This window comes from Parambassis ranga, chromosome 6, assembly GCF_900634625.1.
Source record: "Parambassis ranga chromosome 6, fParRan2.1, whole genome shotgun sequence".
NCBI lineage: Eukaryota > Metazoa > Chordata > Actinopteri > Ambassidae > Parambassis > Parambassis ranga.
This window is the reverse complement of record NC_041027.1, coordinates 10,532,583-10,560,231: the sequence shown is the minus strand read 5'-3', so window position 1 is coordinate 10,560,231 and position 27,649 is coordinate 10,532,583. Positions and strand designations below refer to the sequence as shown.

The following is a 27,649-nucleotide window of genomic DNA, read 5'->3' as shown; positions in this document are numbered from 1 at the left end:
AGACAGGAAGCCATAAAAACAAATAATGCATCACTCAGTGAGTGTGGGAGCAGTGCTAACCTTTGTTTGTTGATCATCCACATTTTCACAGCTGCTGTAACCAGGAATAGACACCGCGCATGCTCAGTGTGCAGGACACAAACTCCGCCTTGTTCCGGGTTATTAATGTGAGTCCGCGTTTGATTGGCTGAGACGCCCAGACTGCGTGCGATGGGCGGAGTCAAGTCTGATCTGCCGTTAATCCGACAGGGAAAGGTTTTGGAGCGGTGGAGTTGTTAAGAGGAGCGAAGAGGAATGACCGAGTAAACTGCTTTAACTCCCGAAACAACAACTAAGGACGCTGTGAATGGACTCATAGGAGCATGACAAATATAAAACAGAAGCTGTTTAACATGACAGACAAACTTTAGAGGGCAGTTTTTCGGTTGTGGGGGAGACGCCAAGGTGTTGACGGGGCAGTCCGCTGACGGTTCAACATGGATGTCCGGGGAGCAACGGTGCAGCTCTGAAGAAGAATTAAGGCCGTTTCTGGGTTATTTCTGGTCGAGGACTTTGTCTGGCGCGACGGTGGAGGATTTTTTTTAAAGCAGCAGCCAATTAATTAGGTGAGTTTAGTTCATACAGCGGGATAGAAATACTTTGCTTTAACACTTCCTCGACTAATACAAGTGTCTGTCTTCATTTCAGGCTTTCTATTCAAGTTCAACCTGTGATTTGTTGTGGCTAACTATTAGCAAAGGTGAGTTTTTGGGTAGTTCGTATTTGAAATTAAGCCTTATTAAAGTAGTATTCACACCAGATTTGTCCACATGATGATTATTTGCTGCAGCATAATAAATCACTGCTGTTGATTTATCCTAAAGGCAAAACACATGTTGGTGGTTTCTGATGAAATCATCTGCTGTTTCCATCAGAAGGATAATCCTGTTTTGGCTATCAGTCATTTTATTACTTATAATGAATTATAAGCACACCCAGTCTGCCCCTTTCCATCTGTTGCTTTATTTCTGACACACTGCCTTTATGTGTGTGTGTGTGTGTGTATGTGTGACCATTTTTGCCTTTCAAATGAAACACACAGATGTCCCCTCTGCTTCAGAATAGCATTATTTCACTGTCACTGGCATTGTGTGTGTGTGTGTGTGTGTGGGGCTGCTGACTTCTCCTTGTTGACATGTAGATCTGCTGATCCCCCACAAACCAATACAAATGACCTGCTGCCTCACACACACACACACACAGACACACACAGGTTTCACATACAAGCAGCAGTGAAACTCTTACTTAGCCTCACATATAAATGCCTTAAAGCAGCCTAATGCATTTCATCCAACCACCAAATTGAGTTTAAAGAAATTAGTGTTGTAAAGACAAAAAATCATGTCATTATGTCAGCCTGTCATTGTCTGTCTGTCCTCTGTGCTACATGACTTTTGGGCCTCTCTTTCTCTAATGCACTATAATTTATCCTGATTTGTGTCTGGTATTGTGTGCGTTTGTGTCAGTCCGCCTCCATAATAAGTTAAGGTCTCCATCTCCCCCAAGCCAAGTCTAAAATGACAACTGTCTGTCAGTGTGCAGGAACAAACACAGCCTGAGAACATGAGTCTGTCTTCCTGGAGACAGTGACCAGCTCCTGCTTATGTAACGTATCCTCTGGCCACTTAAAGTCAAGTCATCTTCAGGAGCTGTGGCTGGATGAGACAGCAATGTATTTATATATATATATATATCACATCTTTGTTCATATCAGCTTAAATTAAGTCATGCTGTGAGCTGTTATTGTTTGGTTCACTGGGCAGATATGGAACAAAGATGCATATCAGAGATGGGAAAATGATCCTGAGGCATTAACAAATCTTATAAGTTTCATCAATTTGCATCAGTATCTGATGTTTTTTGGCTTTGCGTGCTACTTTCTGTTAAATGCTATAAAGCTCATACGCACCTCCTAATTATAGAACCCATTCTTATGCTGTGGAATTGAACACATGTATACACACAGCACACATACATTCTTTGTACATGTTGACCTACAGTGTCACACACATTTGCAGTATTCCAATGAGCTCGATGAGTGTTTGACATCGGCTGTGTTGCTTCCAGATGCTGAGGCTGTGGAGGAGAGACGTGCCACTATCGGAGAGGTTGGGTGAGGACTCTCCTCTTGTTGGAGCACCTGCCCCCCCACCCACATCATCCCCAATGGGGCCCAATATTTCATGGCTCCCTGAAGCCCCGCTGATGGGCCCAGACCAGCCTATCTTCCTTATGACTCCGGCAGCGCAGGCGGTTTCTGGTTTCTTCGTCTGGACTGCACTCATCCTCACCTGTCACCAGGTAACAGCTTCCCAGCAACATAAGCAGCGGGAGGGGTATAAATCATTGTGTCTTCAATTCTACTTGTACCGTAATACTCATATTTACTCATCTGGACATCCAGCTGTTTTTTTTTTTGCTTGTGGAGGAGACAGACATGTGCGTTGTTTAAAATGCACAGGTGGTGTGATACAGCAAATACACACATCTGCTCAAGCCCAGAGAAGGGCAGGGGTTGCTTGGCAACATCCCTCAGAAAGTGTTTGTGATACAGAGCATGACACACAAAAACACACACACACACGAAGGTGAATCTTCTAGTTGGGTAAATGTAGTCAGTTTTTTCCTCCCACATTCCTGTGGGATGATGTTTGGTTAATGCATTGATTGATGAGGTCAGTAACGGCGACTGTCTGAAAGACACATAGGGTGAACTGTTAAACTGTTCATACAAGGAAATTCTGGGCCATTTTATCAATATTTAAAATGTATTTTCTGTCTTTCCCAGATATATATGCACCTGCGCTTCTACAGCTCACCAAGAGAGCAGCGCCACATCGTGCGGATCCTCTTCATTGTTCCTATCTATGCCTTCGATTCTTGGCTCAGCCTCCTCTTTTTCACCAATGATCAGTACTATGTGTACTTTGACACCGTCCGGGACTGCTATGAAGGTAAGCACATGACATGTGTAAGAGGTTTAAATGTAAATTCTGGATCCATCTAGTCTATGGGCCTGAGCTCTCATGATATTTTCTCAATGCGTTTTAAACTTTTGATACAATTTAATGCCAATTGTTTTGTTCCTGTCTAAGCAAATATTTGATCTACTCTCACCATTATAAGATTATGTCCTTCGACATAACGACTGTGGATGTAATCCATATTTAGCAGTTTTGAATTGAATTAAATTTGGAATTGCTAAATAGGGATGGTTATTTTAAAGTAGTACAAAGGAGTAGAGACAGGGTGAGCACGATGTTAACTTGAGAATATGGGCTTTATTAGTGTGAAGTTGGAAAAGTAAAAGAGTGCAGCTTCTCTGAGTGGATTAGTGACGCAAGCACAACAAATGCAGCATGATGCTATGAATCTGTTTATGAAGTGTTGAATTGGCAAAGGCGGCTGTCTGCCTCCACTCATCGTCTGCTCCTGGTGATGCTGGGCATGCACGTCAGGCCCTGCGTTGGCAAACTGATGATGTCGCTTTTGAATGTGGACTGGGACGCTGCGTTCTATGTATGGTTATGCAGGAAGCACTGTCAATGTTGTACGCGTCATCATTGCTCCCACGTACAAATGGCTCACCAGCTCCTCCCTTTTCTCGTTTTGGCATCTTCTTCCTCCTTCTGATTTCATCTGACTATGTCCAAAATTCTTCTCTTCTGCCCCCCCCTCCTGTTTGCCTGCATCATCCTACATGCTGCTAAGCCCTTTTTTCAGTTGCATGGCAACTGTGCCCACAAATCGTCCTCATCAAGCAGACGGGCTGCATCAGATAATGAGTTTCTCTCAGCCAAACTTGCTGCAAAGTTCCTACTCTCATTGTCTGTAGACTTACTGTATCACCGTGGCAACTAGCACTGCTGATGGGGGTCCTTGGGGAGAAGTGAAAGAACATAATGGTAAACAACTGAGGCACAGAGCAAGCTGCTCAAAGCAGACCAACCAGTTTTCATCACTCAGCTCTGTAGCCAGAAAAAACTTAAACAAAAATGTATGACGTCTGCTTTCCTGAGTTTGTTTGACAAGTATATTTAATGTCAGACAGTGACAAAGTCCTTTTGAATGTGTGGGTGGAGTAGGAACAGAGTGAGAGAAAAATACAATAACTCACTGCAGTGCTGACTTAACAAGAATCTCTGCCAACAGTACAGCTGAGATCTGATTTGAGATCGCTGTGGTGACACAACACATGTTCACACTACTGAAACCCCCACCCTACCCACACACACATACATTTTCACACTTTGACAGATGACTGATACACACATCCATTTCCCTTATTGTAGTTTGCGCGCACACACAAACACGCCCTTCCTGTAAGAGAGACAGGAAGTTCCTCAGGGGTTAAAGGGATTAGCTGGCTGTGTTTTTATGACATCTTTAATCTTCATCGGCCTCTCACTGAGATGCCTCAGAGGAGAGATAATCCACTGGTCAGTGGAGACACATGAATATTATTCAGCCAGATTAAGGTGTGTGTTTGTTTGTGAGGTTTTTGTCTGCTTTTTTATTTTTAACTTGTGTGTTAGGTGTTCTGCAGGAGCTAATGTAACATGAGCTCTCTGATTCACCTGCTTCCCAGGATGGAACATTAGATACAAAGGACATTTAGCTGCTTCGGTTTAGGGAGCCTGGTATTGTATATGCTACCTTGCGGTCATACTGTTATGGCATGCTGGCAAGATGGACACTGAAAGAAACGATTGATCACACAGTGTATATATTAAGATAATACCATTAACTCTTTACCTTAATTTTTCTCCTCAGCTTTTGTCATTTACAACTTCCTGAGTCTGTGCTATGAATACCTGGGAGGAGAGAGCGCCATCATGGCGGAGATCCGCGGGAAACCCATTGAGTAAGTTTCAATATACTGAAGCTAAATGATCAACATGCAGTAGATCTATAAAACTATATATATAACCCCAACCCAGCATGAGAAATTAGAATTTTTTGATTTCAGTTTTGCTGCATCAACACCTAACACTGGGTGTTCTGTCCTATCAGGTCCAGCTGTATGTACGGTACCTGCTGTCTGAGAGGAAAGGCCTACTCCATCGGCTTCCTGCGATTTTGTAAGCAGGCTACTCTGCAGTTCTGTGTGGTCAAACCACTCATGGCCATCATCACTGTTATACTGCAGGCCTACGGCAAATACAAGGATGGAGATTTCAAGTAAGTGCAGCATCAACTGGATAAACTGATCACTCCTAGAATGAGGTTCAGTTTAATCTCTAATGGGAAATCTATCATTTAGTATGGCCCATAACAGATAATCAGAGCACTCGCTACTAAAAATGAAAGCATTAACACTCTATCTCTCTGACCTCTTCTCTTGCAGTGTTGCCAGCGGTTACCTTTACGTGACCATCATCTACAACATCTCAGTCAGCCTCTCTCTGTACGCCCTGTTCCTCTTCTACTTTGCCACCAGGGAGCTGCTCAGCCCTTACAGCCCCATGCTCAAATTCTTCATGGTGAAGTCGGTCATCTTCCTCTCCTTCTGGCAGGGTAGGAAGACTGCATGGCCTTAGATTTGTTAGTGAGAGATGCTGTTACTAATGTAATTTATCTGTGGTCAGGCATGCTGCTGGCCATCCTGGAGAAGTGTGGGGCCATCCCTCAGATCAACTCAGTGGAGGTTTCTGTTGGCGAGGGCACGGTCGCTGCTGGGTACCAGAACTTTATCATTTGCATCGAGATGTTTTTTGCGGCACTGGCTTTGCGACACGCTTTCACATACAAAGTCTACATGGACAAAAGTCTTGATTCACGAGGTAAGTAAAGAAAGAAAGAAAGGAGTGAATGTTACAGATCACACTGGTTTACTGCATGTTTAGTTGATTTGCAAAAGCAAATGACTTCATCTTAAACAATCTTTGACTCTTTTTCTTCTGCATTTTATTTCCATCTCCTCCCAAATGCATCCCTTTCCTTTATTTTCCTAAATTTTTTTCATTATTTCCTCTTTTTCTTTTCTTCTTCTCTTCTGTTTCTACACGTCTGTCTTCATTTGTCTTTCGTTCTTTTTCTCTCTGCTGCACCATAAAGGACCTCTTCCTACATATGGAGAGTTTGGTAGGTTGAACACTGGCGATCCTCTTATTTTCCTGTTTATTAAATGTGTAATTGTGGCATCTCTATTCTTAAAACATCCTTTCTCTTTCCTATAGTCACTGTGAACCTCTTTTCCTTTCCCGTCCTCTCTCTAAATCACACCCACCTCTACAATTTCTCACTTTACTTCCTGTTTTTTCTTTCAGCAACTCCCTCTAAATCAGTGATGCTCCTTTTCTCCCCCAGCTTTTTCTATACGCACTCCATCACTCTCCGTCTGACTCTATTATCTCCAGCCAATTACACATTCTGCCTACTTTTATTCTTCTCTGTGCATACTATAAATCCACCCTTTTTAGATGCCTCCTTACCCCCCCACTCTAAAACCGTCCTGCACCTTCACATAAACTTGATTGTCCTTCAGCCACATTCACACTCTTTGTTCCTCCTCTGCAGGCCGCTGTGCCCCCATGAAGAGCATCTCCAGCAGCCTGAAGGAGACGATGAACCCAGGCGACATGGTTCAGGATGCCATTCACAACTTCTCTCCGGCCTACCAGCAGTACACCCAGCAGTCCACATTAGAGCAGGGGGCTGTGCCAGCCATCTCACGCACCCACAGCACTGTCAGTGCCCGTGGCGACACTGAGAAAACTCTGCTGCTCAGCTCAGACGACGAATTCTAAAGCGGAAAATGTAAAACGGCACTCTTCATACCACAGCTGAATTTTATGCAGACTGTTTTAATATTGGATGCTACTGTGCCGTCAGGCATCCTCACTGTCTGACTGAATTCTGTGCTGTTTTTTTTGTGTCTTTGGGACTGATTATAAAGGTGAGGGCCTTTCTGCATAAACATTTCTGCGTCCACATCATCTTATTGAAGCTGAGTTTTTTGTGAGTGTACATCACAAATCATACTTGTTTCCTTTACCAGTGGCACTCATCTTAATTAATCTTATTGAGTTATTTTATTATAAAAAAAGAAACTTATTTTAGATATGTTTCCATTGCTGAAAATTATTAAAGTTATACATATGTATATGTTTATTTTATTTTTGCAAAAAAGTAGATGCTATTTTGCAAAAAAAACAAATTAGTTGGCCTGCCAGTACATTAATATGTGTCAGTGTTGTTGTAGTCTGAGGTTACTACATGTATGTTTTGCTGAACCCTGGACCTTGATCTACTGTGGGAGTTCATGTATTTAAAGGGAAAGATACTGAGCCCCATGTGGTTATGTCAGTTGCATGGATTCATGTTGTTATTGTTATTGACTGACGTGGGGTAGGCAGGGCAGCTTATAGATTATACATCAGCTCCAGTGTGCAGCAGGAGTGAAGAGCAGCAGCGGCAGAGCCGTTCAGGATTACACTGGTGTAATTGGGGCGTTATTTGAATGGCTGGGATTAGAGCTCGCAGTGGTTCAGATAACAGACTTCTGCAGGCCACAATGTAGGTTAAATGGATTGAGAGGGGAAAACAGCAGAGGAATATAGGTTAAAGCTAACTTTAGGGCGCTCTTGTTGATGAAACGTAATAGGTGTTGAGCTTGTTAGCAGGGACGTTCTTCTAAATGTTGGGTAACATTTCAATTCTCTTAAGTAGTTGTTGTGTAATTTGATTGCTGAGAGCTCCTGTTTGTGAACTGCCTGTGTGGCAGTTGGATTGGTAGCAATGGAACAAAGCATTTTAGTGCCTGCATACGCGGATGTTGGACCAAACAAATTAACCAACATTGCTGTGCTTTCACAATCTGACTGTCCCTGACCTGATTGATTCCAAGTGATGAAGATCATGTGTCTGAGTGTGTTTTACCCTGCTGACACACCCACTGTGATACTCAGCTGATCAGAATTCAGTATTTTTGTTTTTGAGGAACTCTGTGGTACGCCTTGTAATAAAGGAGGCTGTCGGTTCATGTTTTTGAAGTTTAAACACGATAATCTTGTTGTTGTGTTTGGGTACTTTCAGTCCTTTTGTGGTTTGGTTTAATGTCACCACAGTCAGAACTGCTGTTTTTGTTTTTTTTTTTTACTTAAAATTGGAGTAGTTGAGTCATCCGAACATCATGAGTCACACTGAATCTGCCAACGTGTTTACTTGTAACTACTTTCACTTCTTTGTTGTACTCTATATGAACACCAGGGGGCCATACAGAGAAATTACAGCTTCTACATAGGCAGGTATTCACACCCTTAAAAGCTTAGAAAAATGTTTCATCTTAGCCTGTCACTTTTTTAACTTATTACTATATTTTCATCAGAGACTGCCCTGTGTCACACAGTGGTCATGGGTCTTTTTTTTTTTTATTATTATTCCTCGGTCTGCCTGACTCGATGTTAAATAGGTAAGATGCTGTGCACAGGGGCCAGCAGCCTATTTTTAGACAAACTGGATTATTTTTAGTGGGGATGAGACTGAGGCAATTTTTCGTGTTGTTGTTGCATTGCAGCTCACTTTGCCAGATATTAAAAGCAAAACAAAGTCTTACTGCACTTTGAACGCCATTCACACATGCACTCTTCATCCTCTTTCTCAATGTTATTCAGTGATGTCTAATTTGTATGTGAATATTAAGACTAGTGTATTAAGTGCTGTCCAGGGGAGGACTAGAAGACGTGTGTTGATGCGTATGCTGTAAATGATAAGCACAAGAGAAACAAACGTTTTTTATTTTAATTTTGATAAATGTTTGGTTTCTACTAGGTCTTTGGATATTAAGTTGCTCATAATGCTATATGTCAAATGGACAAAAATAAAAGATATTTAGTCTGTATTTAATCTGTTTAGATTAAATCTTTCTATGTTAGGTAAAGGTAGTTCTCTCATGTGAACACGCCACACGTGCAGCTACTGTTCCAATTCAGACCACAACCACCATTTTATGTACAATATGTACAACATTTATTATAATTAATATATAAAATAGACAAATGTACTTAAATTTTCACAATAGAAAAAATACAGGTAATAAATACAAAGACCATTTTTTTGTTTTGCAGGTAGTACAAAACATCCAGCACAACTTGACAGATGTGAAAATATTGAGAATAAATGCTTTGCCACACTGATATTCATATATAGCTAAATATATGACTCATATCTTAAAGAGTTACTCATCAACACAGTTTAATGTGTTACTACTTATAAATCATATTGCTAGCACTATTCAGTGGCCTAAACTCCACAAAGCCTGCTTGAATCCCACATCTTGAGTCAAACAGGCTGATGTCTGTTGGAGGTTTTCAAGTGATAAAACACCACCTCTCTGCACCTTCTTTTCCCCTCTGCATTGCCTACTTTCTGTCTCCCTCATGCACCAACTCCTCAACCTTCTCCCTCTCTTCCTCATCTCCCATCTCTTATCTCCACATTTTCCTGCCAATTCAGAAGTGACCTTCGTTTTTCTACACATATGACATACAAATCATCATAGAAAAATAAAGTCCCTCCAAGAACCCACTATAACAAACCGGTACAAACGTGAAAAAAAAAACATAAAACGCACACACAAAAAAAAAATCATCATACAGCAATATGGCCATTGGCTTGGAGCATATTTCTAAACAGCTAATAATTAACTTTTTGTAAAGTAATCATCATCGTCGCCACACAACACAATAATTAGACATGAGAATATTCTCAGACTAGTCATAAGTACTTTTGAAAACATACAGAACATCACAGCACTCATTAGCTTGTCTTTTCATAATATCTACCTTTAAATACAAATAAAATATAGAATATATCTCTGATAAATGTCACTCAACATTTTTGTCTCTCAACGGCACATACAAATACGAACAAAAAAAGAAAAGAAAAGGGAATGTATGCAGGACTTTGCATCAACTTGAGTGTAATTCCTACCAGATGCGACTCTGCTTCGATACGTTTGCAGCAAAATGACCAACATGTGTTATTAGGAGCCTGAAGCAGCAGTGTGCAGCAAAGTAACCGCACAGTAGGGTTTGTTGAGTGAGAAATGGACAGGCTTGAAGGAGCGACTACAGTCTCCCTCTTCCGTTTGCATTACTGTAACTCCTACATACACTGAAGGCACTGCATTAACATGAGAGACAGGTGTACACAAGCAGTACAGGACTACCTGAGGGAGCAGTGACTGGTGACTCCCAAAACATTTCAATCAGCAGCTGGAAGGACTCAGTGCAGAGTTTCTCTACCTTTTTGGGATGATTTTTGCTCCCTATGACTAAGACAGTAAATTTGAGAATGGCCGGCTTGCACACCAAGGCCAAGAAACTCTGCAAAAAAAAACGGATTCATACTTTAGGGACAGTAATGCCAGACCACAACTGGACCTGGAGTGCAGGTGTTGTAGAGCTAGAGGAAGCTGCACATACATTTGCTCCACCCTGATGTTGGTCAGGTGCCATAAACGGAAGCAGAAGAGACGCCCCGGCCTTCCGGTGGCACAATCGGAGAGCCCCCACGTCGCAGCTGGTTTTGTGAAGCAGTGAAGATGGAGAGTAGCTTTGTTTGGCTTCAGTCAAAGTCCAGCTTGTCTATTCCCCCCATATGGGTCAAGGAAATGGCATGAGGGTTTCATGAAGGTATATTTGTGTGTATGTGTGCTCAACACCTGGTTCACATTAAACCTGAACGTTTGCTTTCATAAAAGCATCTTTTTCAGTCAACTAAGCTGCTCTATAAAAGCAGAAGACAGCTCTAACATTCCTAAATAACATTTGTTGGAACTAAACAAAGACGACAATACACACCTCTCTGTCACTGAGCTGTGTAATGCTGCACACTGTAATGTGAACGAGGTGCTAAGTATTTTCCTACTGCCTGTGTGTATTGTATGTATGCCTACAGGTGTGTGTGTGTGCATTGCATGCTTTTAATCCCCCTCCCTCCCCTCAAACCCTCTTGTCTGGTTCCAGCAGTTCCTTCTAGGACGGCTCGTGCTCTCTCTGTGGCTGAGGCTGTGGTGGACTCTTCACGATGGTGATGACTGAGGCGGTGTTGAGGCGCGGGGCCGTGGCGAGCAGGCTGCCTCCTCCAGCTTCCAGACCCCTTGCAAACCTCTGGAGGGCAGCCAGGCGTGCACCAAGCCCCTCCAGCTCTTTCCTCATGCCGGCATTCTCAGCCCCGAGCCTCTCCACCTCTCTCTGCAGCTCCATCTTCTGCTGCTCCAGGGCCTCGCGCTGGGAAACCCTTTTGACCCGGCAGCTGGCGGCATAGCCCCGGTTCTTTAAAGTGCGACGGCGCTGCTTTAGCTTCTGAATCTCCTCACGGGACATCCCGCGCAGGTGGAGATTCAACTCGCGCACGGAGAGAGACATGAGCTCGCTGTCCGACAGGAAGGGCACGTTCTCGCCGCATTCCTGCTTCACCTGAAAAAGAAGAGAAGGGGCATAGGGTTACATATGATATATTTAAAAAAAAATAACATAAGGATGATGAATGCTGAAATATCGTTTCAACATTGCAGATTTTCCCCTTGTAAAAATAGCCCAAGGCTATAAACATGACTCATTCGTCTGCGATAATAAGAATGAGTTGTATTTCTGGCTGTGTGCGTTACCTTCAGGGCTTTGCTGTTTCTTTCTGTCGTCATGATCCAATTGTTTTCGTTTTGTTCCCCCCAAGCACCAGTCACAACAGATACTCTGGAATAACAGAAACAGGATACAACAAAAAAAACAATTATCACATGTGACTTCTGTCCATTTTTTTGATCCTGACATTTACCATCGACTCACAAGACACCCAGTCATGCTCGATAAAGAAAAGGAGAACTTGCAGATCTTTCGTGCTTCTCCAAATGTGCTCTTTCATTAAACTCTGCGGTTTAATAAGAAAGGAAGGGGAGGGTTTTGAAAGCGACATGCCTTTTTATGGAATAGTGAGGAGGAAGTTGTGTGTCTGCCCTTTGGTTGCTCAAAGCAGGTGTCCTAACCAATCCCCTCAACACTTCCTCTTGTCAACAGCAATGTTTCACTGTGAAAAGGTCTAAACACAGGCAACTATTTTTGGGAAATGTCTTTGTCAGTTTTACTTGCCTTTATCTGGAATAAACATGTTAAAGGTTAAAGACAAAGTAATGCATCATTACTGTAAAGCCTGTTATTACACTACACTGCTGCTGTTTGTACCTCCTACTGTATTTGGTAATTCTGTCCCAACCTTCTTACTCAGCATTCCACACAGACTACATCAAGACTTCCTACATGCCTCTTAAGGTCACCTCGCTGATATTGTGTGTGATTAAGGTCTAACCTCTAAGTGGGCCAACTTCTGTGGGTTTTCTTTCTTTGTCATGTCTCTGTGCAGCTTCATCTTGATAAAATGATTCTGCACTTTAACTTTAAGCTGTTTTCTGCCCCACTTATTTCAACCTACATCCTGACTAGAGTGCACAGAAAACAATGGGCCAACACCGTTTGTTAATAGTGAGGTACACAACAGCTCTAGCAGTACAGCTGAAACAATGTTTAACATTTAAAGACAGACAATTTGAACTCATCATTAAACCACAGGGTGTTTTCCCGTGTTGCTTTTTGCGAAGTAAGACAGTTAACTTTCATATTTGTTGCAATACTGGACTTTCAGTTGAGACCTTTCACTTAGGCACCCTGTAAGAACCGTTAAAATAGCATGATGTAACATTGCAATTTTAAAAAGCAGATTTTGACATGGTTGTTGACATTATGGCAACCTTTTTGAATATAAATAGTCAGGCTGCAGGCCATGCGTTTTGAGTACAAGACTGTATGTATACACCTCTAGTTGGCAAGTTTTGGTATTTTTGATTATTTAAGGCAAGTGGTGTTTTGATACTCTCTTTTAACTAGAATATAGAAGTTATTCCCCACAATTACAGAAGATTATCTTACATTTATCATCATTAAACATCTAGATATTTTTGTTTACATTAATTACCTTCTACTTAACAGCCTCTTTGGACACAGTAACCTACATTAACTTGATCCTATCTTTGTAAAAGTACCTTCACTTCCCACCAAAAAAAAACCACACAGGCATGCGGAGGAACCAAAAGCACAAGGAGTCATTTAAAAACGCTGAGGTTCCACTTTGGGGGGGCCCTTAAGTATGTGACACAATCCAAATCCTGTTTCGTAAAAAGTGCGTAATAACAATAGTAGCCTTACCTACACAAATGAGCTCAGAGTGGGAGCACATAGGCTTGATAAGGCACATGTTACTATGACCAGTATTTTGCTGACAATAAACTGCATTTCCAGAAATGCGTAGGAAGTAGAGGTTGGAGCAACAGCGGTTGGTTGTCCAACCAGCCGGCGGACTCCGGCTGTAAACCGATGAGACCGCCGTTTCGTAAAGTCAGGGTGATTCAGCAATAAACTCCCTGCTCAGCTCCACCAACACTTGCCAGTCAGAACAAATCCAGGAAAACAGCAGCCATCACTTCGTTCTGTATTCGTCTAAATAACACACGCTATCCACGTTTTGTACTCGACTAAAAAAATACCACGTTGGAGGACTTTTCTTGTTTTGAGAACCGAACCGGGAAAGAAAGCAACAAGTGAACGCACCACTGCCAAACCTATGCTATAACACGTTTGTAAACTTTCACATTCAACGTCAATATATCTACTCAGCTCAATAATAAACAGCAACTAGCTAACATAAACAAGCAACGGAGAAGGTGTTTGTTTATCTAGCTACATCTAGAATCGACCCTTATCCTTATACGGAGAGCAGCTGGCCAGCTTAGCGGTAAAGGCGCTGCTGCTATAGTAAACAGCCATCATGGGTACCCCCCCCGACACCGATTTGGACCTTAAATAATTGATTTAAATAGCGTTTAAGATGTGGACATAATAAAATAAGGAAGTAAAACACCCCTCAAGCAGTCAGGCGATACGAGTAAAGAAATAAATATGATTTGCGAGGCTAAATTATTCGCTTCATCTTAAACATGCTAGTAATGTTAACTGTTAGCACCTAGCTTCCACGGTTTCTGACTAGCTAAGGGAGATTAAAGCAAACAGCTGCCTGCTCATTTGCCCTTGGCAAGTCTGCCGGCGGATAGCATTCTTCTAGCGCTCGGCCGTGGCCGCTGAGTTCCAGCTAAACATTTTGAGGTTTAAATTTTTATTTAAAAATGATATTTTTACCTGCTGAGTCGACGCAGCTCGGGCGACAAAATGTCAGTCCGCCTTTTCCCGGAATTACTCCGCTGCTCTCTGAGGTTGGATTCTTTCATTCATAAAAAAAAAAAAAAAAAAAAAAAAAAAAAACACAAGCGACAATGACGTCAGGCTTAAAGAATGAGGGCGGAGCTAACCCCGCCCCCGCGGCGTACTCCGGGAGGATGTAAACAAGGAATCCCTGCATCCCTGAACTTTTCCGTGGTCAGCCCCCTCCTTCCCTGTTCCCAGCAGCAGTAAAAACAACTCTGGATGAAAGGAGGATGAAAACACGGGGAGAGGCTTTTACAGTCTGCTTTTACAGACACTGTTTACCATCTGGAGCAATTTGATGGTAGTGTTCACAATACAGCACATTTTAACAGTAAAAAAAACACACAAACTTGTTAAAATAATAGAAAACAAAGCTTATTATAAGTCTCCTAACTGTCAGAATGGTATATTTATATACCAGCTTTTAGGGATCAAGGGGTTACTATTATGTACATTATTATAAAACCCTGGCCAGTGTTTTTATAATGCAGTCAACACATTTAGGAACAAGATGAACCCTTCAAGGTCTGTGGGTGTTTTTGGGGACTTTCCTCGCCTGGCATTCTTTGTGTTTTACTGCTCATTAAATAGTCATCTTGTAATCCACAATCAAGTAATATACATCTTTTTTTTCAGGAGAACCTGGGCTTTCATAATATTCAGTCTATAGTGGTGTTATATGACTGTAATAATAATAATTCTAGCACCAGAAAGAGAAAGAAAAAAATAATGCGAAAAATAAATTTCATACATATCTATTGAAAAACACAGAAAACTGTAACGAAACTCTCCCCTATTATGAACATGTAGTTTAGGGTGTTAGGGATAAGTGTGTAAAAAATGAAGGGGACGTCACCCGGAACGTCTTTGATGTAACTTCCGTTGGAACATAGCGGCCTCCGACGATTAATAGAAAACGTATAGAAAAAATAGTTTAGAACTTAGAACTCAAACTCATTACACTGTTTTAGTAAGTTTATATCATTCATTTTTTGGCTACAGGCCCTGCTGTTAGACAGCCCCTCCGACAGGGGGCGCACTTTATTTTGCGTGACGTACAAACCTGACCCCTTGTTCTGCTTCCGCCATCCGACCCTGGCGAGCCTCACGTTTTCTAACTGTGACCTCAGACTGTCGCTGAGCTGAGGCACGCATTTACGTTTTAATAAAAGCCGGTAGAGGAGTAATCAGGAAATACATTAGACTGGCTGTCAGTTTAAGGAGCTTGTCTGTCTTTCACACATTCAATCCAACCCGACAGAGCGGCTAGCAAGCAAGAAGACATGGCCACAATTGAGGAGCTTTCGCCCGCTGCGGGCCCGGTGTCTACCCGGCCCCCTGAAGATGAGATAGACGACGATGAAGACGAAGATGTACGTATCTAATAATTAAATGGCACTCGCGGAAATAAGTATAATAACACAGTTGTATTGTCTAGTTTGCAGTTTTATTGGCTAGCTTACGTGGCTAACTAGCTAGCTACGTGAAGTGTTTGCTCCTCCTTTGACAGCCCCCGTTTGTTTCTACGGTCTGTGGCAGACGGGGAATTACAGTGTTAGCATAAATCCTGCATGCGCACATTCACAGTGTTAGCCCACAGTCACCCACAGTGTTTTGTGTAGTCTGTCATGTTTGTCTTTGTCTCCTTCAGTTTGATGAGACATTGATGGAGAGGTTGTGGGGCCTGACAGAGATGTTTCCTGACACAGTGCGCACAGCTGCTGAAGTGTCTGCACAGTGTTCTGTCTCACTGGCCAAGAAGTTTTACAGGTATATCTTTGTATTTGTTTTGGTTGCATGTTATATGTTATATATTTAGACGTTATTGTTGCATCCTGCTGTGAATTACCATATCTGTGGCATCATAAACTGACATGCGTTCACCTGTTTCAGTTTTTCACGCTCTGCGCTCTGGGTGGGGACCACCTCCTTCATGATCCTGGTGCTACCTGTTGTGTTTGAGACGGAAAGACTACAGCTGGAGCAGCAGCAGCTACAGCAACAGAGACAGGTGAATCTTTGTGGCTACTTGTGTTAAGCACCAGCTTTTAGAGATCAAGGGTTACGTATCTTGTACATCTTGTAAACGCAAGTGTACAACCTGAATAATTGACTCCCACTCTTCCAGATCCTGTTGGGACCCAACACTGGTATGTCTGGTGGGATGCCAGGCATGATGCCTCCTGCACCTGGCAAGATGTGAACAATGGGGAGAGGTCATCATGAACCAGAGGTCTGCTGCTGCCGATACAGCAGCATCACTCACAAGGAGAGACAGAGAGACCAGAGAGAAGAGCAAAGAACTGCAAAGACCAGTTTTTAACAAAAAGGAAAAAAACTGTATGCTAACAGTGCTACATTAGGATGACTCCAGCATATTGTGTTGGTTAATCGGATCGGAGGAGGGTGTGATGCGTAACACTTCACTCTCACTGTCTCTCCTTACTCCCAACGTCATGCAGAGACTGATTTCCAGGAGCAATGCTTCTATTTTCTTGTTCTTTTTTTTTAAAAAATAAATACTTATAGCTTAATATTGTGTTATTTGGGGGATAGCAGGTAAATACAACTGAGAAGAAATCAAACATCTGAAGGTGTGTGGCTTGGTGTTTTCAGTCTGAAGAATGTTACTTTTGTTGTCAAGTCTGTCCATGTTTCACATCCAAGTGGAGAATTAAAGTAGAATATGTCACAGGCAGGTCTGATGGGTTATGACAACTTTGGACATGCACATGGACAATGTTATTTTTTTTCCCTGTTGTCATTCATGGGACAAATTACATTCATTTATGGCCACTATGTAAATCCACGTCCTCTGTTTTTTTTCACCATGACTGGAAAAAAATAAATAAAACACCAAATCAAACGGAATACCTTTGTTTCATCAAATACTCTGATTAATATATACCAATTTAAGCAACCACTCATAATGCATTAATGCATTTAATTATAAGAGAATTTATTATAAATGGCGACCAATGTGGTTCCCCCAGAAGTGCTCACATTTAATGTGACATTCACGGCTCGTTTTGTATCTTACAACACAGGGTCGAAAAAATAGGATTTTCCTTAAAGGCAAGAGCATGAACTAATTGTTTTGTAATAAAATGTTTTATTAATTAACTGATGTTCGCTAATTAAACAACAATAAACGCTGCTGTCGGCAAACAAAGTAACACCAAACATTCCGGTTGGCCACGTTCGGTTTAACTGGGAATGTAGAATTGCCGACTGCACCTGAACACATCTATTTTCCGAAATTCCCGCCCTCGGCCGCAGTAAGTTTTTTTTTTTAAACAACAGAGATCCTAAAAAAATATATATAAACACATTTATTTACTGGTAATTTTGTTATATTGTGGTAGTTTATGGTAGTTTTTTAAATGTTAGCTAATTTGTATTTCAGTCTGTATTTTGTGTGTTATGTGCCAGTACAGAGTTAGCTAACAGTTGTGTTAGCTAACTTTTGCTGCCTCAGTTAAAGATCTGATTAAAAACACCACTTTCTTTAAAGCTGAAGCGATTTAGCCATGAAAATGAAAACAGCAGAGGACCAGGTTGTTGAAGATGATACTGGTTTCCAGGATGATGAGGTGAGTTATTGCTATTTATTTCAATAATACCTGAATTCGTAAGGCTAATGTAAAATCACATTAGCCTTCCACAGCTAGGAATTCCCTCAGAGGAAAAGCCACAGATTGAATGTTTATGTACAAGCATTATTATATATTATAATATAACAATATATTATTGTTTGAGGTCATATTTTACCCCTCAATAAACAAGGTTACTCAATAGCAGATCCCTCATGTAGATTCTTTGTCTCTTTGAATTTAACAGGAGTCATTCTTCCAAGACATTGATCTCCTACAGAAGCACGGGATTGTGAGTAAACAGCTTGGCTCAAACACACTGATCAGATCACAAAAGTATTTGTCTCTCTGACCATCTCTGCCATCCATGACCAAAGAATGCGGCAGATATCAAAAAGCTGAAGTCAGTGGGCATCTGCACCGTGAAGGGGATCCAGATGACTACACGCAAAGCTCTGTGCAATATCAAGGGCCTGTCAGAGGCTAAAGTTGAAAAAATCAAGGAAGCTGCTGGAAAAATGCTGGTGCGAAACAAACCGTTTCAGAAAAGTGGTCAATACGCTGATATACAAAGCAGATGCTTTAGATGGATCTCTTTTACATTGTAGAGTGTCGGTTTCCAGACGGCATTCGAGTACAGTGCAAAGAGGAAGCAGGTGTTCCACATCACAACTGGCAGCCAGGAGTTTGAGTTAAGATTTAATCTCTATCAGACTGATATTATTACAATGTGATGAGATTTGAAGCAGACTGTGCAGCTGTTTTACATGTGCCTGTGAATGGTGTCTTTGCAGCAAACTGCTGGGTGGAGGTATAGAGAGTATGGCCATCACTGAGGCCTTTGGAGGTGAGGAGACATGGTCTTGCCATGTGATGTCTTCACGTTGTTGCAGGCTTGCATTACACTACATGTTTATTATTAAATCCTGCTCAGTTTGCTGCATTATTTCATCCTTTAGAGTTCCGTACAGGAAAAACCCAGCTGTCTCACACTCTTTGTGGTGAGTAAGGACCCCAAAGATGTGATGTGATGAAGTGATGACATTGAATCATTATACAATGTGCGTTGGTTTTGTCCAGTGACTGCTCAGCTGCCAGGTGAGGACGGATACACCGGAGGCAAAGTCATCTTCATTGACACAGAGAACACCTTGTATCCTTAAAATGGCTGCATGTGCAGGCCGGTTCATGTTGTGAATCTGATGTTTCCTCTATCTGAGAATTTACTGACATTTCACTTTATTTATGCTCTGCTTGTCTACTAGTCTCTTGTGCATTTTCCATGACTCATGCCTGCCTGATTCCAGTCGCCCTGACAGACTGAGAGACATCGCTGACAGGTTTAATCTGGATCATGATGCTGTGCTGGACAACGTGCTTTACGCCCGAGCCTATACTAGTGCGTCCATACACTACAGTTCATGTAGGGGTGGAAGAAACAAGTCATTTTCTTTTATTATTGAATGTTTCTGCCTCTTCTGCAGGTGAACACCAGATGGAGCTGTTGGACTTTGTAGCAGCCAAATTTCATGAGGAAGGAGGAGTGTTCAAACTGTTGGTAAGTAACAACAGTTTCTAATTTGTGTGTTCTCTGTTGTGAGACTCTGTGAAAACTTTTGAGTAATGACCTCCATCCCCTCACTCTTCTTGCTTGCTCTTCTCTGTTAGATCATCGACTCCATCATGGCTCTATTTAGAGTGGATTTCTCTGGTCGAGGAGAACTAGCTGAGCGGCAGCAGAAACTGGCCCAGATGCTTTCAAGACTGCAAAAGATCTCTGAAGGTCTTGATAGAGAAAAGATGAATTTTCTCTTGATATATTTCATGCTGTTGTCTATGTTTTTTCATATTTTATCTGCTTTTTCTTAGAGTACAATGTTGCTGTGTTTGTCACCAATCAAATGACAGCTGATCCTGGAGCAGGAATGACGTAAGATATAGCAATATATTTCCTCATTATGAAAAAAAAGTTAGACATGCAACAAAATGTTGTTTTTCTTTTACCATTCCAGATTTCAAGCTGATCCCAAAAAGCCCATCGGCGGCCACATCCTGGCCCATGCCTCCACCACACGGATCAGCCTAAGGAAAGGCCGTGCAGAGATGAGGATTGCAAAGATATTTGACAGGTACTTAGCAAATTTGTGTTTTCTCATTGTTGTTTCTATGTTCTTCCTAATTCTATGCTGTTTAGTAGACAGCAGTAAACAGCCTTTTTTTGTACATTTGAATAAAAATGTATTCCTTTGAGTGTTAAGTTGGAGAACATTTAGTGAGTGGTATAGATCTACTACACTCATCTATCTTTGTGTGATTGCATTTAGCCCTGATATGCCTGAGAATGAAGCCACCTTTGCCATCTCTGCTGGAGGGATTACTGACGCCAAGGAGTGAAGAAAGGAAGATATGAGACTTATTTATTATCACTTGTTCACCTGTCAAGTTATTTATTGTGACATATAGTCATTGCGTTCAATACTTTACATTTATGTATTCTATTTATTATCCCAGTGTGGTTGTTTCCCTCTTTCAAAAGGGCTAAAATTAAAAACTATCACAAAGTGACTGTTGTATTTGTAGTTCCACAGACAGCAGTGCAAGTCTGCAGGTAAACAGCAGTCCGATGATGGCCTCTAGCGGCGCACACAGGGACTGCAGCTGCTGTACACTTCTCGTCAGCTACGGGATCCATATGCTTGTCAAAGCAAGGCTTAACAAAGCAATGGGAACTTCACCAAACGTGCTGCTAAGAGTCTGAAACACACCAGCAACTACACGCGTTTTGACTGAACCACAAGTACCACCCACTCTGCCCGGGGGTAGACAGCTTGTCAACTCTGGAAAAACGCACCGATGGACCCGAGAGACACAGCCCCGGATTCGTGGGAGCTGGAGGAGGATGCCGAGGCCCCGGCTGCCGCCGCGGCGCTCCCTACTGCTTTCGCCGCCCTCAACGTTAACGCCAAGCCGTTTGTCCCCAACGTTAACGCCCCGGTGTTTGTACCAAGTTTCCTTCAAGCCAGCACCGCGGAAATGCCGGCTTCAGACGGTATGTTCATGCCAGACAGCTGGCTGGAAGTTAGCTTAACTTGCTAGCTTGCTTGCTAATCCAGCTAAGTTAGCCTTCCTGTCTGCAACTCGCTCACTCCTGCTGCTGTCACAGTTATTGCATCTCACTAACTAATCAACAAGTCGGCTGAAGTGTTACTCATGTGTGGTAATAGTGTAATAGCTCATTTAAAACACTGTAACAGCCACAATAAACGACAGACGTGACTATTCATTACTAATAAATATTTATGAAAGTTTGACATTCCTTGTTTTCTTTGCTTACAGGTACCACTGATCCAGTTGCCAGCATGGAAGTGGCCGAAACAGTCGGTATGCATCCATTATATACTGCATGACCCGGCTATCAAGTTACAAACCTGGCTGTCAGACAGCTTGTTACCTGAGCACAGGCGTGGTTAGAGGCTCAGGTGTACACATTTGCCAGATTTGTAATCTCAGAGCAGACCTCACGCAGTCCATTTAAGCGTGCTCAAGCCTTGCTTTGTACAGTAGTTTCACTTTGCTGAACCATATTTGGGTTTCTGGCATTGGTAAAACCATGTGCACGGCCGTACTAGAATATGATGCAACCTCGCATGTGCCTGCCTAAAATAGACAGCCCATTGGCACATAGTGTGATATGTGTCAAGTGCTGCATGTCCGAGGCCCTGGGCTGCTGTGTGGTGGTAGAGTAACGTGAGCATATTTGGTTACTGAAGGAAAAATAGTCACTTAATATGCTGGTTAGTTTGAATATGCATGAGTCAGGAACTTTCACATGTTTGGCAGGACCTTTAGATGCTCAAGTTACAGAGAACTGATGGTGTTTGTGTGTTTTTTTTTTAGAGAAGCAGAGCTCTGCAGCAGCTGGAGCCAGTCACATATAGTTAAGAAACAGTTGAGCAGCACAGTGTGGTCTGAAGTAACCTGTCAGTGGTCTTACAGCTATATTCACAATTAAACTTGTTGTCATTTGTACACTTCAATATCTCTAAAGATGAACTGTGCAGCTTGGCGACAAAGTGAAGGCAGGAACGGCTGAATCTGAGTTGCCAGTAGAAGCTTGTCACGGGCTGATTACAAATGATCAGGGTTGAAAAGAAAATGGGCATTGTACATGACTGCTGGGCTGCATAATTCCATAGTGACAGAAATGGGAGGATTATTTGTGTGTTGCCATGGGAAGATGTTTCCTCTGCTCAGCTCAGCAGATTTGAATGTACTGTTGTCACAGAGTTGCACTGATTTGCTTACCAATTATTTGCTTGATAGTGTTCTTAACAAGTGAACTGGACTAGCAGACCACACAGCATGAAACATTAAACTGCGTTCTAGATTATTTGAAAACCACACATTGAACAGGTGTGATAGTAGCTGTTGAGGTTTGGAGCAGCAGCTTTTCCCTACAATCAATAGATTAGCAAAAAAAAATTAATGAATCTTAACAATCTGAACTATTTAGAACTAAATATTACACGTGTGTTCTCAGCTCCTGTGGAGAATGGAGGCACGGAGGCAGACATGACCACAGAGGAGGAAACATGGGAGCAGAAGGAGGAGCCAGGGGGAGGTGAAGGAGGCGGAGGACAGGAGGACCTGGGCATGGGTGGAGCATGCGAGGAAGGGGGCGCCCCAAGTAAGGAGGATGAGGAGATGATGGAGGAGGAAGAGGAGGAGATGCCCATGCCCAAAGTGGCTCCGGCGCCACCGGACGCCCCCAAGAAAGAACATGTGAATGTCGTCTTCATCGGTCACGTAGGTGTGTCTGATTTGTTTATATTGTATTTATAAAAATATTATTAAATGTATCATATAATATTGATTTTTTTTTTCTGCATTAGATGCTGGCAAATCAACCATCGGAGGACAAATCATGTGAGTAATTTATTTTATGTTGATCGGAGAGCTGCAGGGTTGGACAACGAAAGAATTTAGATTTCTCTTGAACAATGTCAGCTCCTCATTGTCCTCCTTGTTAGGTACTTAACTGGAATGGTGGACAAGAGAACCCTGGAAAAATATGAAAGAGAAGCTAAAGAGAAGAACAGGGAGACATGGTGAGAGACATTTTTTTCTCGCAGAAATCGTAAAACAAAAGTAAAACTAATAAATAAATATGGGTGACGCAGGTACCTGTCATGGGCTCTGGACACAAACCAGGAGGAAAGAGACAAAGGGAAGACGGTGGAAGTCGGGAGAGCTTACTTTGAGACTGAGAAAAAACATTTCACCATCCTGGACGCTCCTGGACACAAGAGTTTTGTCCCCAATATGATTGGTGGGGCGTCACAAGCAGACCTGGCAGTCCTGGTGAGGCCAGAAGTCGTGTTCATTTAATGAAAAGTCTGTCACTAGATGGCAAAGTTACATTTCCCCACGTTATTGGTGTGTTTTAGGTGATTTCAGCAAGAAAGGGCGAGTTTGAAACAGGATTTGAGAAGGGTGGACAGACACGGGAACACGCCATGCTGGCTAAAACAGCAGGAGTTAAACACCTCATTGTGCTGATCAATAAGATGGATGACCCCACTGTCAACTGGAGCCTAGAAAGGTGATTTAAAACAGATAAAAACAGCCAGTTTATACAAGTAAGTAGGGTGTTTTAACACGGATAGTCCCATCTTTACCTTCTGACAGGTATGAGGAGTGTAAGGAGAAGCTGGTGCCTTTTCTAAAGAAGGTGGGCTTCAACCCGAAGAAGGACATCCACTTTATGCCTTGCTCTGGACTCACAGGTGCCAACCTCAAGGACCCTGTAACTGAATGCCCCTGGTACACGTAAGTCAGCTTTGTGAACATGTTACCACTCCATTTTGCTGTTATACTTAACAAATGCAATCAAAAAGGTTGTTTTTTAAATAGTAAAGAGAAAATGAAATCATATTGTTTTCCCTTTACCAGGGGTTTGCCATTTATTTCCCACCTGGACAGTTTGCCAAACTTCACCAGATCCAGCGACGGACCTGTCAGACTACCCATTGTAGACAAATACAAGGTGAGCAGCTTGAGGCCTGTGATTCTCTCTGTCATGAGAGAAAAACAGAAATGTGTGGCAGCTTGTCTTTTGTGCTGCACCAAATTCAGCGGATGAGTGGGTGTAAAAAAAAAAAGTCTTTGGTTTATGCTCACTTGGCCAAAATCTTTATGCTTCTCTGCTCAGTTTGTAATTTTCCTTCATGTTTGGTGGTTTTCAAAGAACACACACTCTCTCACACACACACACACACACACTCTCTCTCTCTCTCTCTCTCTCTCTCACACACACACACACACACTCTGCAGCCTCTGCATAGTAATTTCTCTTTAATATAATTCAGCTTCTTGGATCTCATGTTGGGTTTGTTGGAAGGAGTTCACAATGTGCTGTAAGTCTTCGTATGTCATCTTCTCCTTTTATCCTGTTGCCTCCTTGTGATTGCATAACAGTCTTATGTAGCAGTTATGCGACTAAGTAGCTGAAACTGGTGTTCTACTGATGTAAGGGGATTAGAGTTTGATTAACTGCATGCTAATGGTCAACCACACAAGACTTTGACACATCAGGGCCACAGAGCTCTGGATAAAACAATTTATTTTTCTGGAAAGAAAAACACCAACATTAGCCTAGCAGCAGCAGCAGCAGCAGACATGAATGGAGTGTGTTGTAATAAGCTGGTAATGCATATGATGATGCTAAGGTATTATAAAGGAAAGACAAAAACGTCACTGTAACCTGTCGTTTTAAGCTCATTTATTAAAGAGACAGTTATTTTCTCTGTAAGTAATGTAATGAATGGCTATTTGGTGTTTGTGTGTGCAGGATATGGGCACAGTAATCCTTGGGAAGCTGGAGTCTGGATCTATCAGTAAAGCCCAGCAGCTGGTCATGATGCCAAACAGGGTGAGCTCTCCTCTGTATGACTTTGTTCCTTGGCACAAGGGACCCATAAATTGCCTACTTGAAATAATTTGAAGTCCTCATTCTTGTATGGAATGTTCTGCAGCTTAGATTGAAAGAAGATCCCGTCACCACAAATATTCAGTTTCAGCTCCAGCACAAGTCATGTATCATATTTCAGTGGCTTTGTTTACACTAGTCACATATAGCTTTGTGTGTGTGTGTTGCAGCACACAGTGGAGGTTTTGAGCCTGCTGAGCGATGACGTGGAAACGGACGATGCATGTCCTGGGGAGAACCTCAAGCTGAGGCTGAAGGGCATAGAGGAAGAGGAGATCCTGCCTGGATTTATCCTCTGCAGTCCTGACAACCTCTGCCACTCCGGTCGCACCTTTGATGCACAGGTAGAGACACACGGTCCCAGTCAGCACATTACAGATCTTCCTTTTAATTACAAACTCATTACATGCTTCTCTATTCAACCTAAGATGTCTCTGTGTACTGCTCTCAAATAAAACATAAAACTAATTGCATCCTTTTGTAGGTTGGCATAGCAACAGCAACAAAATGATTGGGGTTAAGGTCTGTCCAAGCAGGGTTTTTGTGGGTGGGATGGCTGCAGGGTTAAAATGCAGTCTGTTTGATGTTTAGTTGATCAAAAGTGAAGATTTATTTTAGTCATGATTAATCATTTTTTCTTCATTTCTAATGCACTGGGTATGAAATAAGGGAAAAATACATCCAATAATCTCTTCTGTGTTTTTCTATATGATATATATATATACATTTAAGTATAATATACTTCTGGCCTAAATAGGGTTAAAACAGATCCAATCATTGGAGCCACTGTTTCATATTGTGATTCTGAAATATGTCCATCTGTTCCAGATTGTCATCATTGAGCACAAATCAATCATTTGTCCTGGGTACAATGCAGTCCTTCACATCCACACCTGCATTGAAGAAGTGCAAATCACAGTAAGTAACTCACTCTATATGTTAGTAGCTGCTTTACTCACCTCCTGGCCAGATCAAATGTGGTTAAACTCCTTCAATTATGACCACAGGCCTTAATCTGTTTGGTGGACAAGAAGACGGGGGAGAAAAGCAAAACACGACCACGCTTCGTTAAGCAGGACCAGGTGTGTATCGCCAGGCTCCGGGCTGCCGGGGTCATCTGCTTAGAGACCTTCAAGGACTTCCCTCAGATGGGACGATTCACTCTGCGAGATGAAGGTAAGGACGGTGTGAGAATTCACAACAAGACAAAACATTTGTGCAGCGTGCGGTTTGTTTTTTCTGACGATGCTTCTGTCCACACATCACCAGGCAAAACTATTGCTATTGGTAAGGTGCTGAAGCTGGTGCCAGAAAAGGACTAAATGCACCGCCAGCAGCATGCATGGAGTTCTTCCACTCGTTACCAGAGGAGAAACGCTGCTAGAGCCGACCCAAACAGCTACTCTCTCTTTACACACAACTATGCTGAAGAGAACAAGGAGGGAAGACGCAGGAAAAAAAAATAATCACATCAAATGAAGAAAATAAGACTGAATCAGTTTTTATTATGAACAATATGAAATGAGAGACCAAGTCCAAGTGTGTCAGCTTTCTCATATTGAGAGCTCAGCTATGCCACTAATGTAGCTCCATGTCCCCTTTCTGTACTCCCAGGGCTAACCGTGCTTGTCGGCCGGCCGTACCATTTGTTTGTAGAATGGAAATGGATGCAGTGTTACTGAGTTTGGGGAAGAAAAACAAAAACTTAAGAATGACTTCATATCCTGCAAAAGACCAGTTAGCCTGTAATTCTAATTTGCAAAGCGCATCTCCCTTTTTAAGAGTGAGATTAAGAATCTGACTGACAATTTATTTGGTTTTAAGGTTTAAATGTTTAGTTTGGTCTCTCTCTCTCTCCATGTGAGGTGGTTTAATTGGATTGAGCTCACATTCTACTCTGATGAACAAGGATAAACACACGCACACAGATACACACACACACAGCTGTTACATAATCTAAACTGAAAATAAATGATCGAGCTGTAACAGAAAGGTGTGTGCGTGTTTTATTTCTAGTATTGTAGAAACAATGTGGTAAATTAGCTGAAGGTGGGTGCACCTCAGTTTTGCACCTCTCAGGCAGAGCTTCCAGATGACTGGGCAACTAGAGCACAGGTGATCAGGGAGACAGGTAGGAAGATGCTAGGTGTGTCACCTGGATGGAGGAAAGAAGATAAGGACATGTGGCGGAATGAGGAAGTACAGGGCAGCATTCAAAGAAAGAGGGTAGCTCAAAAGGAGTGGGATGTAAAAGGACCGAAGAAAGACAGGGCCTAAGCATTGAGGTCTACAGGAAACCAACCCCACACTGATCAATATCTATGATCAATATCTTTTTGACTCACACCACCCACTGGAGCATAAGCTGGGGGTCATCAGGACCCTACAACACCGGGCACAAACAATACCCACAGAGACAGAAGGTAGAACCAAGGAGCAAAAACAAGTAAACACAGCTCTCAGAACTTGTGGCTACCCAAACTGGGCCCTGGTGAAAGCGGGCAAAAGGAAAGAACAGCAGACGGCCCAACCAGAACAGGACCAGTCACGCAGGAAAAACGTTGTCATCCCATATATATCAGGAGTTTCTGAGAAACTGAGAAGGATTTTCAATGCACATCAGATCCCAGTACACAAAAACTGGTCCACCCCAAGGACAAAACTCCCTGGGACAGACAGAGCAATGTAATCTATGCAGTTCAGTGCAGTGAGGAATGCTCTGATCTCTGTACTGGTGAAACCAAACAACCACTACACAGAAGGATGGCACAGCA

At 42.3% G+C, this 27,649-nt stretch overlaps 5 protein-coding genes across 7 annotated transcripts; 4 read left to right on the top strand and 1 right to left on the bottom strand.

Annotated features, from left to right (window-relative positions):
* Positions 1-221: 221 nt before the first annotated feature.
* Positions 222-8,881, top strand: tmem184ba (transmembrane protein 184ba). Of its 2 annotated transcripts, XM_028407636.1 has the most exons (10): positions 222-605; positions 688-739; positions 2,107-2,340; positions 2,828-2,993; positions 4,813-4,903; positions 5,053-5,220; positions 5,387-5,556; positions 5,628-5,822; positions 6,097-6,123; positions 6,559-8,881. In XM_028407636.1, exons 3-10 carry the CDS (start codon positions 2,107-2,109, stop codon positions 6,786-6,788), a joined length of 1,281 nt encoding a protein of 426 aa, XP_028263437.1. In that variant the 5' UTR covers positions 222-605; positions 688-739; the 3' UTR covers positions 6,789-8,881. The 2 variants fall into 2 exon arrangements, with proteins under 2 accessions (XP_028263437.1, XP_028263438.1); XM_028407637.1 differs by lacking the exon at positions 6,097-6,123 and having other exon boundaries at positions 6,559-6,788.
* Positions 8,882-8,981: 100 nt separating this feature from the next.
* Positions 8,982-14,330, bottom strand: maff (v-maf avian musculoaponeurotic fibrosarcoma oncogene homolog F). 2 transcript variants are annotated; one of them, XM_028407639.1, is made up of 3 exons: positions 14,229-14,330; positions 11,654-11,738; positions 8,982-11,462 (listed from the first exon to the last, which is right to left on the bottom strand). In XM_028407639.1, exons 1-3 carry the CDS (start codon positions 14,315-14,317, stop codon positions 11,019-11,021), a joined length of 618 nt encoding a protein of 205 aa, XP_028263440.1. In that variant the 5' UTR covers positions 14,318-14,330; the 3' UTR covers positions 8,982-11,018. The 2 variants fall into 2 exon arrangements, with proteins under 2 accessions (XP_028263440.1, XP_028263441.1); XM_028407640.1 differs by lacking the exon at positions 14,229-14,330 and adding an exon at positions 13,242-13,837.
* A 1,048-nt stretch (positions 14,331-15,378) lies between these two features.
* tomm22 (translocase of outer mitochondrial membrane 22 homolog (yeast)) lies at positions 15,379-17,165 on the top strand. The gene is made up of 4 exons (XM_028408129.1): positions 15,379-15,667; positions 15,946-16,064; positions 16,188-16,305; positions 16,423-17,165. Exons 1-4 carry the CDS (start codon positions 15,578-15,580, stop codon positions 16,495-16,497), a joined length of 402 nt encoding a protein of 133 aa, XP_028263930.1. The 5' UTR covers positions 15,379-15,577; the 3' UTR covers positions 16,498-17,165.
* Positions 17,166-17,830: 665 nt separating this feature from the next.
* On the top strand, positions 17,831-20,324 carry dmc1 (DNA meiotic recombinase 1). The gene is made up of 13 exons (XM_028408067.1): positions 17,831-17,887; positions 18,135-18,179; positions 18,265-18,411; positions 18,496-18,578; positions 18,682-18,734; positions 18,847-18,888; positions 18,968-19,040; positions 19,195-19,286; positions 19,372-19,445; positions 19,556-19,670; positions 19,757-19,817; positions 19,900-20,016; positions 20,212-20,324. Exons 1-13 carry the CDS (start codon positions 17,831-17,833, stop codon positions 20,279-20,281), a joined length of 1,029 nt encoding a protein of 342 aa, XP_028263868.1. The 3' UTR covers positions 20,282-20,324.
* A 416-nt stretch (positions 20,325-20,740) lies between these two features.
* gspt1 (G1 to S phase transition 1) lies at positions 20,741-26,867 on the top strand. The gene is made up of 14 exons (XM_028408348.1): positions 20,741-20,936; positions 21,224-21,268; positions 22,428-22,697; positions 22,780-22,813; positions 22,918-22,995; positions 23,068-23,248; positions 23,335-23,489; positions 23,576-23,716; positions 23,840-23,933; positions 24,738-24,818; positions 25,046-25,219; positions 25,704-25,793; positions 25,883-26,051; positions 26,145-26,867. Exons 1-14 carry the CDS (start codon positions 20,741-20,743, stop codon positions 26,195-26,197), a joined length of 1,761 nt encoding a protein of 586 aa, XP_028264149.1. The 3' UTR covers positions 26,198-26,867.
* Positions 26,868-27,649: the final 782 nt, after the last annotated feature.

Bases quoted from the DNA above. Each gene is read 5' to 3' on its own strand.
- maff (XM_028407639.1), bottom strand. From the start codon at position 14,317: ATGAAAGAATCCAACCTCAGAGAGCAGCGGAGTAATTCCGGGAAAAGG. The intron at 11,739-14,228 runs GTAAAAATATCA...CTGTTATTCCAG, and splicing joins GAGCTGCGTCGACTCAGCAG to AGTATCTGTTGTGACTGGTG. The intron at 11,463-11,653 runs GTAACGCACACA...CTTCTTTTTCAG, and splicing joins GAAACAGCAAAGCCCTGAAG to GTGAAGCAGGAATGCGGCGA.
- gspt1 (XM_028408348.1), top strand. From the start codon at position 20,741: ATGGACCCGAGAGACACAGCCCCGGATTCGTGGGAGCTGGAGGAGGAT. The intron at 23,490-23,575 runs GTGATTTAAAAC...ACCTTCTGACAG, and splicing joins GTCAACTGGAGCCTAGAAAG to GTATGAGGAGTGTAAGGAGA. The intron at 23,717-23,839 runs GTAAGTCAGCTT...TCCCTTTACCAG, and splicing joins ACTGAATGCCCCTGGTACAC to GGGTTTGCCATTTATTTCCC.
- dmc1 (XM_028408067.1), top strand. From the start codon at position 17,831: ATGAAAACAGCAGAGGACCAGGTTGTTGAAGATGATACTGGTTTCCAG. The intron at 17,888-18,134 runs GTGAGTTATTGC...TGAATTTAACAG, and splicing joins CTGGTTTCCAGGATGATGAG to GAGTCATTCTTCCAAGACAT. The intron at 19,446-19,555 runs GTAAGTAACAAC...CTTCTCTGTTAG, and splicing joins GAGGAGTGTTCAAACTGTTG to ATCATCGACTCCATCATGGC.
- tomm22 (XM_028408129.1), top strand. From the start codon at position 15,578: ATGGCCACAATTGAGGAGCTTTCGCCCGCTGCGGGCCCGGTGTCTACC. The intron at 16,065-16,187 runs GTATATCTTTGT...CACCTGTTTCAG, and splicing joins CTGGCCAAGAAGTTTTACAG to TTTTTCACGCTCTGCGCTCT. The intron at 16,306-16,422 runs GTGAATCTTTGT...CCACTCTTCCAG, and splicing joins AGCTACAGCAACAGAGACAG to ATCCTGTTGGGACCCAACAC.
- tmem184ba (XM_028407636.1), top strand. From the start codon at position 2,107: ATGCTGAGGCTGTGGAGGAGAGACGTGCCACTATCGGAGAGGTTGGGT. The intron at 2,994-4,812 runs GTAAGCACATGA...TTTTCTCCTCAG, and splicing joins CGTCCGGGACTGCTATGAAG to CTTTTGTCATTTACAACTTC. The intron at 6,124-6,558 runs GTAGGTTGAACA...CCTCCTCTGCAG, and splicing joins TCCTACATATGGAGAGTTTG to GCCGCTGTGCCCCCATGAAG.